Genomic DNA, 13,197 nt, shown 5'->3' on the forward strand with positions numbered 1-13,197 from the left:
ACTCAGGTGTTAAGAAGGTGTGTCTTCCAGGAAGGTTCAAGAACTGACTCCTCTCGGATTATTTTATTAATTTCTGTGTCTCTAACATTTTACATGGCTGTGGTAGCAATAAAATCTAAGCCTCCTGAACTTTGGGCGGTAAAAGATTAAATCCCTTCTTCTGGCCAGGCAATATCCAGTTAACACCCGGTCTATGAGAGACATTTCTTGCCCACATTTCTCTCTCCCCATCCCACATGAGCTGTACCAGCCGGGATTCTCCCTGCCGGGCAGCTAATGCATAGCACTAAAGCTCCACTGCCCTTTGCGTCTGTTTATTCTGGCTTCTTTCTTGCTCACGGAGAAAGAGTGATGAATCCCCACCAGTCATATTTGACGGACAGACAATGCAGCAACCTCCAGCCAGATCAGATTTTTCAGGAGATCCATCGTGGCGCTTCTGAGATGCCTAAGGGAAGGGCGAGAGTTAAGGGGAAACTAAGAGCCAAGCTACAAGTGATGCCTGACACAGGTTGGACACTTGTCAGCTTCCCTCAAGTTTTGATGGGAAATGTAGGCGTCCTGGTCTTACAGCTTGGGTCTCCATTTAATTGAAGTTTACACACACCAAGCGGAGGGGAAGGGGGGGCACCTGGTGAGACCCTGGCGCCTGCACTCCCCTCCCGACTGCATGTTCTCCCTCCTGTAGACTGCTGCTCTGTTTGACACTGAGAGATCTTTGTCTTTCGGTGCTACACCTCTGAAGATGCCAGTCACAGCTGCTGGCGAAACGTCAGGAACTACAATGCCAAGACCACGGTGATACGGCCTGGAAAATCCACAACCACCTTTTTAAAAAATGCTTTTTATATGATACAGTTTTTCTCTCTGATGCTTAATTGATTGCTTCGTTTCGGGTGCTTTTCCTAGACCATGTTCTGTTTCTAGCACAGGAAAAACAACTTGGTTACATGCTGGGTTGGGGGAGGGAGGGGAAGTAGTTCAGGATATTTTTCATTACTCAGAAGTAGCTCTCATCAAAGAAAAGGTTGGTGACCCCTGATCTAGGCTTTTCCACTCCCATTCTGTCGCCTTGGCGTAATCAAACCGCTGAAAATTTCCTGGTAGTGAGAAAATAAACCAAGAGTTACAGGAATGGCCTCAAAGAGAACAGGCATAAGGTAACTGTTGAGGACAGAAGTGTGATACTGAAGTCAACACTGGTATTTCCATTTTGTTTCCTTTGCAGTAAGAATTTCCTAGCCAGGTGAGGAAGAGCACGGGAAGAAGGGAGAAGAACTTTTATTGCACCAAGTCTTCTAAGTCTGATCCAGTGTTCATGTTTTTATCCTGTCCTTTCTTCACGGAACTCTGGACGGCATGAGTGGTTTTTCAATTCCATCTTCACATCCACCTTGCGAGGTAGCCTGGACAGTGAGTGAACAGATGTCATCCACGGGTGTCATGGCAGAGTGAGGTCTCCCGTCTTAGTCCAACACTTCGACTGCTATGCCACACTGAGCTAAGGGGTTGGTTGGATTCCTTTGGGGGGATTCTGCAAGGGAGGGTGGGCACCTCAGTGAAGTCTGTTTCAACTCTCCAATTCACACATGCAGAAATATTAATGGAAGAAAGAAAAAGGAAGGAAGGAAGGAAGGAAGGAAGGTGTGGAGTTAACATGGAATCAGCAGCACAGAAATGTCAAGAAAAGATGCACCGATTATATCATAACCAGAAGTGGCAGTCACTTTGGTTCATGTGAGTATTTCACCAGGCAACCCGATACTTGCAAATGCAACCGTGGAGGTGGTGAAGGAAACAATTTTTTTTTGCCTGCGTGAATCAGGCCCCCGTTTCTATGAATAACGAACTTGGAGATAAATGCCGCCATAAATGGGTATCTTCAGTCCCCAAATCAGGCAATACATACGAGTTGATTTCTCCCCCTCCCCGCCCAGGTGAAAAGAATGTGTTGTAATGGTTAGTTTTGGACTAGCCATGAGGAAACCAAGCTTAGATATGACGTTCCAGGCCCAGTTACGTGCTAAGGTTTATCCTGTTTATTTTGCTTTGTTGGAGAGAGGTGTGGGGAGAGAGGGAGACATTTACATTTCCTCCTTTGCTTTTTTCTCATTGGGAAAATCGACCCCCCCTCCCCCCAGATCTTTTTATCCCCACTGGGGAAAGCATTCAGGTACCTCCCCCCCCACCCCAGTGGAGGCAAGAACAGTTTAGCAGCGGGGGTTTCTAGCAAGACAATAGCCGGGGAGGAAAGGGCTAAAAGTTCCCTTTCTCCTCCTCGATAAACCAATTCTGGCAGTTTAAACTTGCAAAAGGAAAAAAAAATTACAGCAAATACGGAAGAAGCCTTCAGGAGCAACTGACCCCCCCGCCCCACAGAGTGACTTCGGGACAGTCACTCACTCCCAGCCTTCTGTGCTTCACAAGATGGTTACGGGGACTAAACGCGGGGCACAAACAATTTAAGCTGTCAGAACAAACATGACAATTTTATGAATCAAACCCTGATGTTCTCTAGGTGGCTGTCTTGTGAGCTAGAAGATAGATTTTAAGTGCAATCGGGAGCAGAATCTGTCTCTGAACACGGCCACGATTTGCTGCATGTATATTTCTAGGCCGATGCAAGCTGGCTACTCTGTCCCTGCACAGTCTGAAAACCGGGAGCCCGGAAGCACCCTTGTTTGTCTCCTGTTCTTTTCCGTGCGATTTGTGGAATTGTAGACATGTGTCAGATCTATAGTTTCCAGGATGCCGTCATGAATGGCAACGCTAATCCGCTGTTTGATGTGGGTCTCTCCCCTAGCCTCGTAGCCGTGTGGGGAAGTTGGTCGGGGTTTTTACGGAGGCCCGACGATAGGTCAGGCTGCCCCCTTATTACAGACTACAGAACGGTTGGTTTTTGCCTGGCTGCTCCGAAGGGTAGTTAAGTGCTCGCAGGGCGTTCATTCCCGTTTTGTGCTGTTCTGAGCTGAATCACTATAATAGCACCTGCCCCAGAGGCTATTCCATCTTATTGCTATTCTTTAAAGATTCCAGCTCAACGCAGAGCCTTCACATTGGCTAGACTTAACTCCTTCCCCTCTAAAGTGCTTTCTGGTCGTTTCTCTGGACTCCCTTATTCTGAACGAGTTTGTGACTGTGGACAAGGAAAGTTAGAGACCTTGGATCATATAATAGTTTTTTGCCCTAAGTGGAGTGAGGAAAGAGAGAGATTTATTATTCCTATTATGTTAAAAGAAAAGCTTCCCTTCCTTCCTTGGGCAATCTCAGTGTTATTGTCTGATAACTTTCCTGACAATCAAACCTCTGCTATAGTGGCTTCCTTTCTAGCCACGGTGATAAAGAAACAAGATTTTCATGAGTTTAGATAGTTTAAAGTGATAATGACGAGTTATGTCTATGTGAATTGGGTATGTTCAAGTGTACAGTTCATATTTTGTTGGTGTTTGTATGGCTTATGGCTTCGGCCGGAAAAGCAATAAACATTATTATTATTATTATTATTATTATTATTATTATTATTATTATTATTATTATAGCACCTGAAGAGGAATGCTTAGTAACAGCATAGTGGGGAAAAAACCAAACAGCCCCAACAATTGAAATATTTCTTTTAATAAGTTTAGTGAAAACTGACCAGTTGATGGTCGAAGAAAACAACTCTTGTAAACTGTACAGATTTTCCTGCAAAAACGCACAACATTTACAGTAAACTGGAAACCATGTCTCAACAAGCTTAAATATTCTAGTGTTCAGATTCATTTACATTTTATCAACTTTGTGCTTTCTAAATATAACAAACTGTATTGGGGCACATGACGCAAACGGAATAAGTTATTTTATTGACAGTTTATACGGAATGGAACGCAGGGTCCAATCCACCAGGCAGTTCTTCTACGCAAGCTAGCGTTGTCCTCGTTCCATTTGGCTGAGTCTGCGCAGGAGAAACTTCCTATGAATCTTACCCACCCTCCAAGCTTTAGAGTATCAGCAATTTTACAGTGCAAGAGATGTTATGCCTTAAGGAATTAAGGTGCCAGGAACCGTAACGTCAAATATATTAATGCAAAAAACAACTTTTCAAAATGACAACACTGAGTTTTAAATATGTACACTTCTTATGAACACAAATAGTGCAAATTATATTATATATATATATATAATCAATATATATCTACAATATATGCATTTTGAATATAAAAAGGATTTTTAGAACAGCTCCTTGAAGAATGTAAGAAATTGGTGTAGCACTTGAAATGCTAGATTTTTTGAAAGTTTAAATAAAAAACTTATTTTTTTTCTTTCTTTAAGAAAAACTGCCGAGCTTCTTCCCAAGTCTGCTGAGGGAACCGGTTGGAGAGCTCGAGAAAATCTTGGGAGCTGAAGATCTTTTCTGTTTGGCAGAGAAAATGAAGAGAGCCGGAAGTAGTTTGACAATGAACCCCCAAAAGTTAGCACATTCTTTAATGCATTTGGTTGTGCTCCATTAAGGTTGTTGTATGGAACAAGAGTTTACCAAGCTTTACCACACTGCCAGTTTTGCCCTGGGAACATGAGGGCAATGGCCAGACACAGGGGGGGTTACCTCCCCTGCCCACCACAAATACCTTCACGAGAGAAAAAAACAGCATGATTTGAAAGTACACCTAGGTGGCATCCAGCCATTTATTTATGAACCCACTTACTTCATTTAGTCCCTGTCTTTCCCTCCAGTGGGGAATGAAAGCAGCTGACATCTTCCCCCCTCCACAGTTTATCCTTACAACAACCCTGTGAGGTAGGTTAGGCTGAGAGCATGTGATTGGCCCAAGGTTACCCAGCAAGCTTCCATGGCAGAGTGGGGATTCGAACTTGGGGCCTCCCAGATGCTAGTCTGGCACTCTTAAGTACTACACTGCACACAGACATCGTGCTTAATCACAGTTTATAAACTGTGGTTTCACTCAATCGCACGTAAAGGTCATGTCTGAATGCCGCTCCGCTCGTCTTACTCTGCTGAGCAGGAGGGCCTCGCCTCAAGGGGCCAAAGCAGGAGTACACCCACGCTAGCCATTCTCAGTTTGTACGAATTCTGGCTAGTCGTGACGTCTAAATGAAGGAACTCTTACAAATCTAGCGGAACTTTGCTCTTCTCCAGGAGGTGAGAGAGCAAAGCTAAAATCTCTTTTCTCAAGCTGATCCTGCCGAGAATAGACCTTTCCTAGACAAAATCAAACACTGAAATGTGGTTTATAAGAACGGAACGGCCTCTTTTCCTGTATTACGACTTAATCCACAAAGAAGAGCTCGTCCGAGTCTTATTCTGTCCCAAGAAGAGCCACAAGATGTACCTGTTTCCTTCTCCTCTCAGTGGGCAGGATGCAACCAACCAACCAGCCAGGAGTCTGTTCTCCTGGAAGCAAGGTACGGTTTCCCCACACGACTGGTGATTTGATATATTGAAAGAATATACTCACCCCTTTGTTGAGAAGGCTGTTTGTCTGCTTGGCTGGAATTTTGCGTGAAATCCTACAGAAACAAAACCAGTGGCATTCAGTTTCTGTGAGAGAGAAGGTTTCAAAGTAATTGTTTAAAATACCGAATTACACAAATCAAAGAGACGCCGGACTGCGGCTGCAACACAGTGAATCCAGATCCTGAGGTTCTGTGCAAGCTTTAGAAGCAGCCAAAAGATCTTTTTTCTTTACATCTGGGAAGCATTTTCCCAAGCTTCTGGCCGTACTGCAGGGAAGTGGAACTGATATAATAGGTAGGCAGGTAGATTTTGTGTATGACGTCCATCCAATCTGTAGCAAGAATCCTTTCTCTGAATCTTTGTTTTGTCCTAATCGAAGGAGTGCAAAGATTTCTGCAGTGTGTTTGAAAACACAAGCATTTCTCAGCAATGCACAATTTACTGTAAGGGCTGGCCACACTAACAAAGGCCAGAAGGGTTTCCCCCTCTTATAAAGCCCATGGAATCATGCTCCATAAGAGAGCTGGGAGGTTCTTGTTTTTAAGCATCTTGACAGCATTTTTATCCAAACTAGATATGGATTGCTGAATAAGCCAGCCAAAGCTGCACTTGCTGGTTGTTACTACTGTTTGAAATTATTTGTTCCCCTTTTGTAATCACCGTAGGAGCCATGGTGCCAACACAGAAAAGGCCTTGTACCCCTGGGACGGCCTGTCTCACCTTTGTGAACATAGCAGGGCCTTTGAAGTAGATCTGAATGCTCAGATGCCAGTGTGTTGAGAGCATGCAAGCCCTTCACGCACGCCTATAATAGCCTCTTTGTACCCTGGCTGCAGACCTGGCTTACTCCAGAGTTTTGCCTTCGACTTCCTTTTGAACTCAACAATTAATTAGTACTGCTAACAAGGATTGTGGTAATAGAAGCTCAAAGTCTCTCAAACAACCAATAATTACAAGCATTGGGTTCTTAAACCTGAGCCCCCGGGTGAAGGCTGGAGAGCTAAGCATTCCCCCACAGGGCCTAAACTAGCCCAGTACTCTGGATTGGTTGGTTTCATGACCTACAAGGTACACAGGTGGAGGGTGTGTGCAGCATAATTCTACTTGAGATCTTTCCCTGGCTTTCGGTTCGGATTCTTTCTGCCGTGAATAAGATCATGTGGCTGATCACCCAAAGAGGCACTGCTCTGGGACGTCATCTTCCAGAAGCACCCTACTGGGATCATTTGGGTTAGAATTCATCCCATACACGAGATTTTGGAAAGAGGGGGATGCGAAGATAGCACGGCAACGCCCTCGCCCACCCCAAACAGCTTCTGTGATTCTCTTCTTCATTTGTAATAACAGACACATCCTTACTTCCTGTTTTTCTGCTTTGTTCTTATACATCTACCAACATGGGCTACACCATCGATTTCTTATCAAAACACCCCCCTCCCCAATTTCCCATATGGCACACATTTATTTTCCAATCCCAGGGTCAGGTATCTCACATTCCCTCAACGGAGGGAGAACCTTCCCTGAAACAAATAGGATATTTGTCTGCGCGAGGCACACAGATTGCGTCTCTCTGTGATAGCAAGTGGAAATGTAAGAACAAACGCAAATCTGTTTCTCATTTTGCGATATCTGATTGGGAGGGGGGGAATACCCTGCCCCTCGTACGGCCTGCTTGTTTGTTGGTTTACTATTATTATATTAGATTTTTTAAAAAAAATTCCGATGGCCGAACAATTTCCAAAAGTGGAAATGAACATGTCTTCGGGCTGTCAAGCTGTATACGTTCACGCAAACCAGAAATCCAAGCACTGGTAAAATCAAATGTGAAAAAAACCCCCAAGCATGCTGTACAATGAAATGTTACACCACTGTGCCGATTGCTTTTGGAAAGAAAGGGAATGACTCATTTGCCTCTGAGGACCAGCAGCTTGGGGATGGATCCCACAGACGTGGTGTCTTCCTTCACGCGCAAGGAGACTTCCACTTATGGGGGAACCTCTTGTGCCAGGCGAAGACTCCTTGTGCCACCGGACAGTGTCACCATCCACGGAACTGATCTGGGGATGCATGCTTTGGCATTTCCGGTGCTGCTAGCGACAGCAGTACTACGAAGCAACTGTTTATGCAAGCAAATGCCGCCGCCAATACACAAAAACAAAGTTACAGAGGCAAAATACTGCAGTTGTTAGCACACTGCATGATGACAAGGAATATTTTTAATATCCTGAGCAACGAAAAGAAGTCTGTGGCCCCCTGGAGACCGCTAAGATATTTAAACCTCAACGCCCCACTGTTTGAAGTACTCCACATTAGAAAAAAAAACAACGGTATTTTTTCCATTGCTGTTTATGTGGGCCCAATCCATGAAGCATCACCAAAATAGATGAGAGTTACACAAGAGGAGCACATGGTAGATCATACAAATGGGCCACCAGCTATGTGGAGCAAGAGGAGGAATGAACTCCATTGGGTTTAAAACGAAGGGAAACATTTGATTGCATTGTGAATATACAAAACACAACAGTACTGTCATGATGGTATTGCACAAAATAGAATACCGGCAGGCAAAACAAACAAATGAACGAGTAAATAAATAAAGTAAATGCTCTGCAGGCAAAGGAGAGGGTACATGTTGAACTGTTTTAAATAATAAATAGATTAACACAAAGCAATTTGAAAGTGATTAGGAAAGACTTCCACTTGAATTTTCAGAATTCGAGCATATTTGGAATAGGTTGTCACACTACGGTTAATACCCGTTACATAAAATGTGCTGTTTTCTGTACAAATACTAAGCTACATTAATCCTTTTGTTCCAGGTGATATTAAACTGCACTCATCTACGGAGTGGACTCCTTAATATTTACTTTTCAAAAGCTGTCCAATATTAAATTGATGTCATTCAAAATTCTGCCAGCATGCCTCACTGGTTTTAAGTAAAAATACAACATCGTAACATTGAGCATAAACTTAAATTACTCTGCAGAGGTTTACTTTTAAAGGAAAAAATGGTGGTGGGGGGGGGCTGTCTCTTAGGGGAAGAAGAATCACCTGATTGATTTGAAGTGAGTGCATTTTTTAAAGCTTCCAATGCATAGAAAGGGCTAAGCAACCAATATGCAATCATTTCTTGTGAGACAAAGTACCTGAATGAATGTGGCAAGCAAAATGCAGCTCATCTCTTGCTCCAGAATTATCTTGTTCTGCGGGTTATTGTAGCAAGCCGCTATTAGCGTCGGAAAGAGTACTTTGATTAAGCGAGGATCACTGAAATACTGGAAGGGCAGTTGGCAGAGCTTTTGCAAGACGGTGGGATGGCGACCGGACTGGACAATCACCTGGAAAAAAATGCAGACAGAAGGACATTAGAGCCATGGTGACTCACCTACCAAATCAGCTGGATGGGAGAGGGGGGAGAACCACTACTGTGAATTTTAAAAGTCGACGGATTTGAGCTTGTTAATTAAGAGCACAGTTGACCACTACAATTTCTTCTACCATACAACCATTGCACCAGCAACACAAAGACTATTAAAACCTATTATATCTACGTTAAAAATAGTAAAGGAGATTGTACCTATTACATTATAAAAGAGACAAAGAAATACAGCACGGAGGATTTCGAACACCTACAGATGCAGGATCAGAAAGCAGAAGACAGACTTCTAGAAGGGTTTGCTAAAAAAGTCATTCTTCATGTACAACTGGAGTCCTGGAAAGCAAACGCCAATGATCAACCCCGAACTGGAAAGAAAAAGAGCACAGCATAGCAAAGAAGTTGGGCAAGCAGAGACTCAGAAAGATCCCCCTCCTGTCTGCTCTTTTATCTGCATTTCTATCGGTGCCACTGACTTTAAAAGGGGAATTGTTTACATAAATGGAACTGCTGTCAGGGAAGCTGGGTTCATAACTGTGTGCGTCTTAAATGACGGAGTCCCGCCACTAAGGGCCTCATCCAAGCCAGAGCAACTCTCTTAAGTTACTTACTTGATCCACAAAAGACAGGATGATCTATGGTGAGATTGTTAAAATCAGATCTGCTCCAATGATACTTGATTTGACAGCAAAAACATAAAAGAGCTACTTGACCCAATTTGGCTTCACTGCATTGGAGGAAGCCCCTAGAAGTTTTGGAACACGGTACAAAACCTAAAAAGGTCAGTATTGCAAATGGTACTTGGGGGAAAAAACCCTGGCATTTTACAGGTACACACACCCCGACAAGACTGCGCTCAAATTAAAACCAGAAGGACACAAAGAAGCGGCCAAGACTACAGGAACATAAATTACAGGGATTTACAAGTTTTCAAAGAACTTTTAACAATTCGTTAAGAACACATTCTCTGTTCATAATGCAGTTCGGGTCAAGAACAAGATCAACAAAGTAATAGTTCACATTTTTTAGTTCAATAGCCAAAATGAAATTGAAAACCCGCCGGGGACTGCAGATAGGAACCCCTTAATTCTCTTAAATCCAAATGGAATTTTAAAGACAACCAAATATGCGACCGTATACCAAGCAAGCCAGGCTCTGCATTGTTTCCTCAAAGATGTCAAAAGAGCAAAGACTGTCACTAAGGTATTAAGGATACTCCCCCGAAACTATATTGGGATCAAGGTTACCAACTTTATTTTTTAAAATTCATAATTTAGCTGCAATTTCTGTGATCATATGTATTTTGGGGAGGGTTTTGAGGGGGAGAGATCAACTGCCCTGAATGATTAAAAATAGGATCTAACAGCCTTCAGACCTAGAACACAGCAGAAAATGTATTATTTGTAAGTTTGAATTGGCCCGGGGATAGTGACGGCCTCTGACTAATAAAGACTACGTTCTGTGTTGTATGAGAAAATCCTACAATCAAAGCGGTTTCCAGAGTCCTTAATTTTACACAAATTTCCCACGAACTCCACTATGTGTTCTGTCAAATCCAATGCTTGCTAACTGTAGCATCTTCCTAAAACAAATCCATAGGGAACCAGAATTCGTATCTTATCTTCCCCTTTCTCATATTTAAAGCTGGTCTACTCTGACACCATTGTTTCTTAGGGTTTCAGACATGCTGACTCTCATAGATCTGGCAAAAAAAGAGGAGGACCTGGCACTTATCCCTCATGAGATTCCAGTCCAGTGACTGGAGTTCACTTACCCAACACGGCTATTAAAATCCTCATGTCCCATAGGGCTACAACAGGACCAGATATCTCCATCACGAATAACAAGGAAGAACAATGAAACATTTACATTCCAAGTTAGGGAGTGCAAGGGAAAGCTGCATGTGATTCGAACGCACCATGCTCTTGCTCATTGTTTACGGCATAGAAATGCCATCTCAACATGACATTCATTTATGGCTTTTTTGGGCAGGTACTACCAGTCCTCCTCTTTGCTGGCAAGGGCTCAGACAAGTTAGAAAGGAAGAAAATCCGCACTCTCTCTTCCTCCAAAATGGCACTTGTAATTATTTTGTTGCCCTGACCGGGATGACCCAGGTTAGCCTGATTGCATCAGATCTCAGAAGCTAAGCAGAGTCACCCCTGGTTGAGTGGGAGATCACCAAGACAGTCCAGACAATGGCAAACCGTCTTTGTTCATCTCTTGCCTTGAAATCCCTATAGGTTTGCCATAAGTTGGCTGAGACTTGACAGCACCTTACACACGCACAATTATTGTATCTATCTCTGATGGTTACTTGTTAAGGGCTTGCTTAACTTCAGCTAAAGAGGACACAGTATGAATCAGCTGCTGTGCCTTGGGGGTCTATTGAAAGAGGATAGGAACAACCACTGCCTTTGCCTCATTTCACCACAAGTGACAGAGATTAGTTTAGTTGCATCAAGGTGAAGGTGGTATTACAGGGGACTGGGCAGTCTAACAATTTATCAAAAGACCAGCTAAGAAGGTTCAAGAGTTTTGCTGAAGGCGGCCTAAGAAATAGCACATAACCAAACTTAGAAGGCATATCTTAGTTTTATTTAGGTATACTAAAATTTGGGAGAAATTGCTCAAAGAATAGTAAGTCAATTCCCCCGACCCATGACTCAAATGTCCCTCTCTCCTCCCCTAGTTAACCGATTCCCAGCTGCTCTCAACTTTCCAAGGGCAATTAGCATGCTCAGGCCTCATCTCTCCCCCCCCCTTTAAACTTTTTCTGTACACCTAAGGAATTATGCAGAAATCCTGATCTTGTCTGGGGTGTTCCTATTTCCAGTGAGTCGCCACGTTCTAACAATTTCATATCTAGTTGCTTCTCTCACACGATAACCTTTCCAGAAAGTATCTCTAAGCTTGGGAATCACTGGGTTTGGTATTGCCCCATATATTAGAGAAACCCTAAAGCAGTGGGGTTGTGATCCTCTAGTGGGTTGTGACATGCTCACAGTCACAGGTGGGTCATGAGGCTCAAACTTCTGAGCTGGGACAGAAGGCTCCAGGCCCTTTGGCAGTGGGAAAAGAGAAGGAAGAGCTGCCCATTCTCTTCCTGCTATGTCATTTAGAGCCAAGAACTTGACTCAGTTTGAGCCACCGGCAGTCTGGGAGGCAATGGGATAGGGTTTCCAGCCAAGGTGCCCTGCAGCAACTAACCAGAAGAGATGTCACCATATCATGAGTCAATCTAGGATTCACTTGAAACTGAATGGCAAAAACCACAGAGTTTTGTATAAATCCTAGAATGTCCTAACGACACGGTGACGTTACTTCTGGTTATGTAGGCAGAAGTGGCATTGCAGTGTCATGGGGTGATGTTTTGCCCCTCTCATTTTTTCCCTGCTGCCTTAGCAGCAGTAGGGGACAAAGACCAATTGTGGGAAGTTGGCCAGCCTACGGTGGGCACAGAATTTATCCACTGTCTCCCACAGCCATGTCACAAGAGCCTAATTTTGGCCTGTGGCACTGGATCCCAAACTGTAGAGTCTATTTAGAAAATAACCCCCCTTCAAAAAGTCTGACAATCACTGCCCAAAGGAGTTCCTCTCCTTTGAGCTCTTCTTCCTCTTCCTGGATCACTCATGTCCTCTTATTAGACAATACTTGCGGATGTATCTATTCACTCCTCACTGGATTGTATAGCTCCATATGGCAAGCAGCACCGTTATCTAAAAATTCCAAATTATACCCTTAACGCACTCTTCTCTTCATGCACTCTCTCAGTCTCTTTGTTCCTCTGCCACAAGTCTCTTTTCAAAGCCCCGAAACTCTGTTTCCATTTTCCACCTCTGCCATTTCATTTTGGCTGCTTCCTATCATTGGAATGCTCTCCCACGACATCCAAATGTCTCCCGCAAAGTTTTAAAAAAGAAAAACGATCTGGTTTCCCCAGACCTTTCCAGAATGATCTTTCCCCTCCTCCTTCATTCTTCGCCCCACTGTGTCTAATCCTTTTGAAGGCAACCTTGTGAAGAGGGGCCTATTTATAACAATGATCTTTGTAAAATGCTTAGTTCAGTGGTCCACAATCTTGTCGAGCACTTTTGGAATTTTGAGAATGGGTAGAGGGGACCACCACAAAATGGCTGTCACAGGTTGGTGAGACCAATCACAAAATGGCTGCCACAGGGGACTGCTGTAATCACAAAACCTGAGGTTGCAAGCCAAGCATCCTCCTACAATGCAGACAGTGTTGCTGAATGGGAGCTCCCTTTCAGATGCAAGATGATGAGCTCCTGGGCTCTTCTGAAGCATCTTCTGTTCAAGTGAGGCTGAGGAAAACTAAGATTAATTCAAGGTTTTGGGAAAGAAA

General features: G+C 43.6%; 1 protein-coding gene across 1 annotated transcript in view; it reads right to left on the reverse strand.

Annotated features, from left to right (window-relative positions):
- Nucleotides 1-3,594: 3,594 nt before the first annotated feature.
- SCAPER (S-phase cyclin A associated protein in the ER) overlaps nucleotides 3,595-13,197 on the reverse strand; it is a 151,533-nt gene continuing 141,930 nt past the window's right edge. The window contains exons 30-32 of the mRNA XM_055002805.1: nucleotides 8,602-8,793; nucleotides 5,457-5,508; nucleotides 3,595-4,393 (exon numbers count right to left, since the gene is read on the reverse strand). Coding sequence (XP_054858780.1) covers nucleotides 4,290-4,393; nucleotides 5,457-5,508; nucleotides 8,602-8,793 — 348 coding nt within the window. The 3' untranslated portion in view covers nucleotides 3,595-4,289. The remainder of the gene's footprint in view (nucleotides 4,394-5,456; nucleotides 5,509-8,601; nucleotides 8,794-13,197) is intronic.

This window comes from Eublepharis macularius, chromosome 18 (assembly GCF_028583425.1).
Source record: "Eublepharis macularius isolate TG4126 chromosome 18, MPM_Emac_v1.0, whole genome shotgun sequence".
Taxonomy (NCBI): Eukaryota; Metazoa; Chordata; class Lepidosauria; order Squamata; family Eublepharidae; genus Eublepharis; species Eublepharis macularius.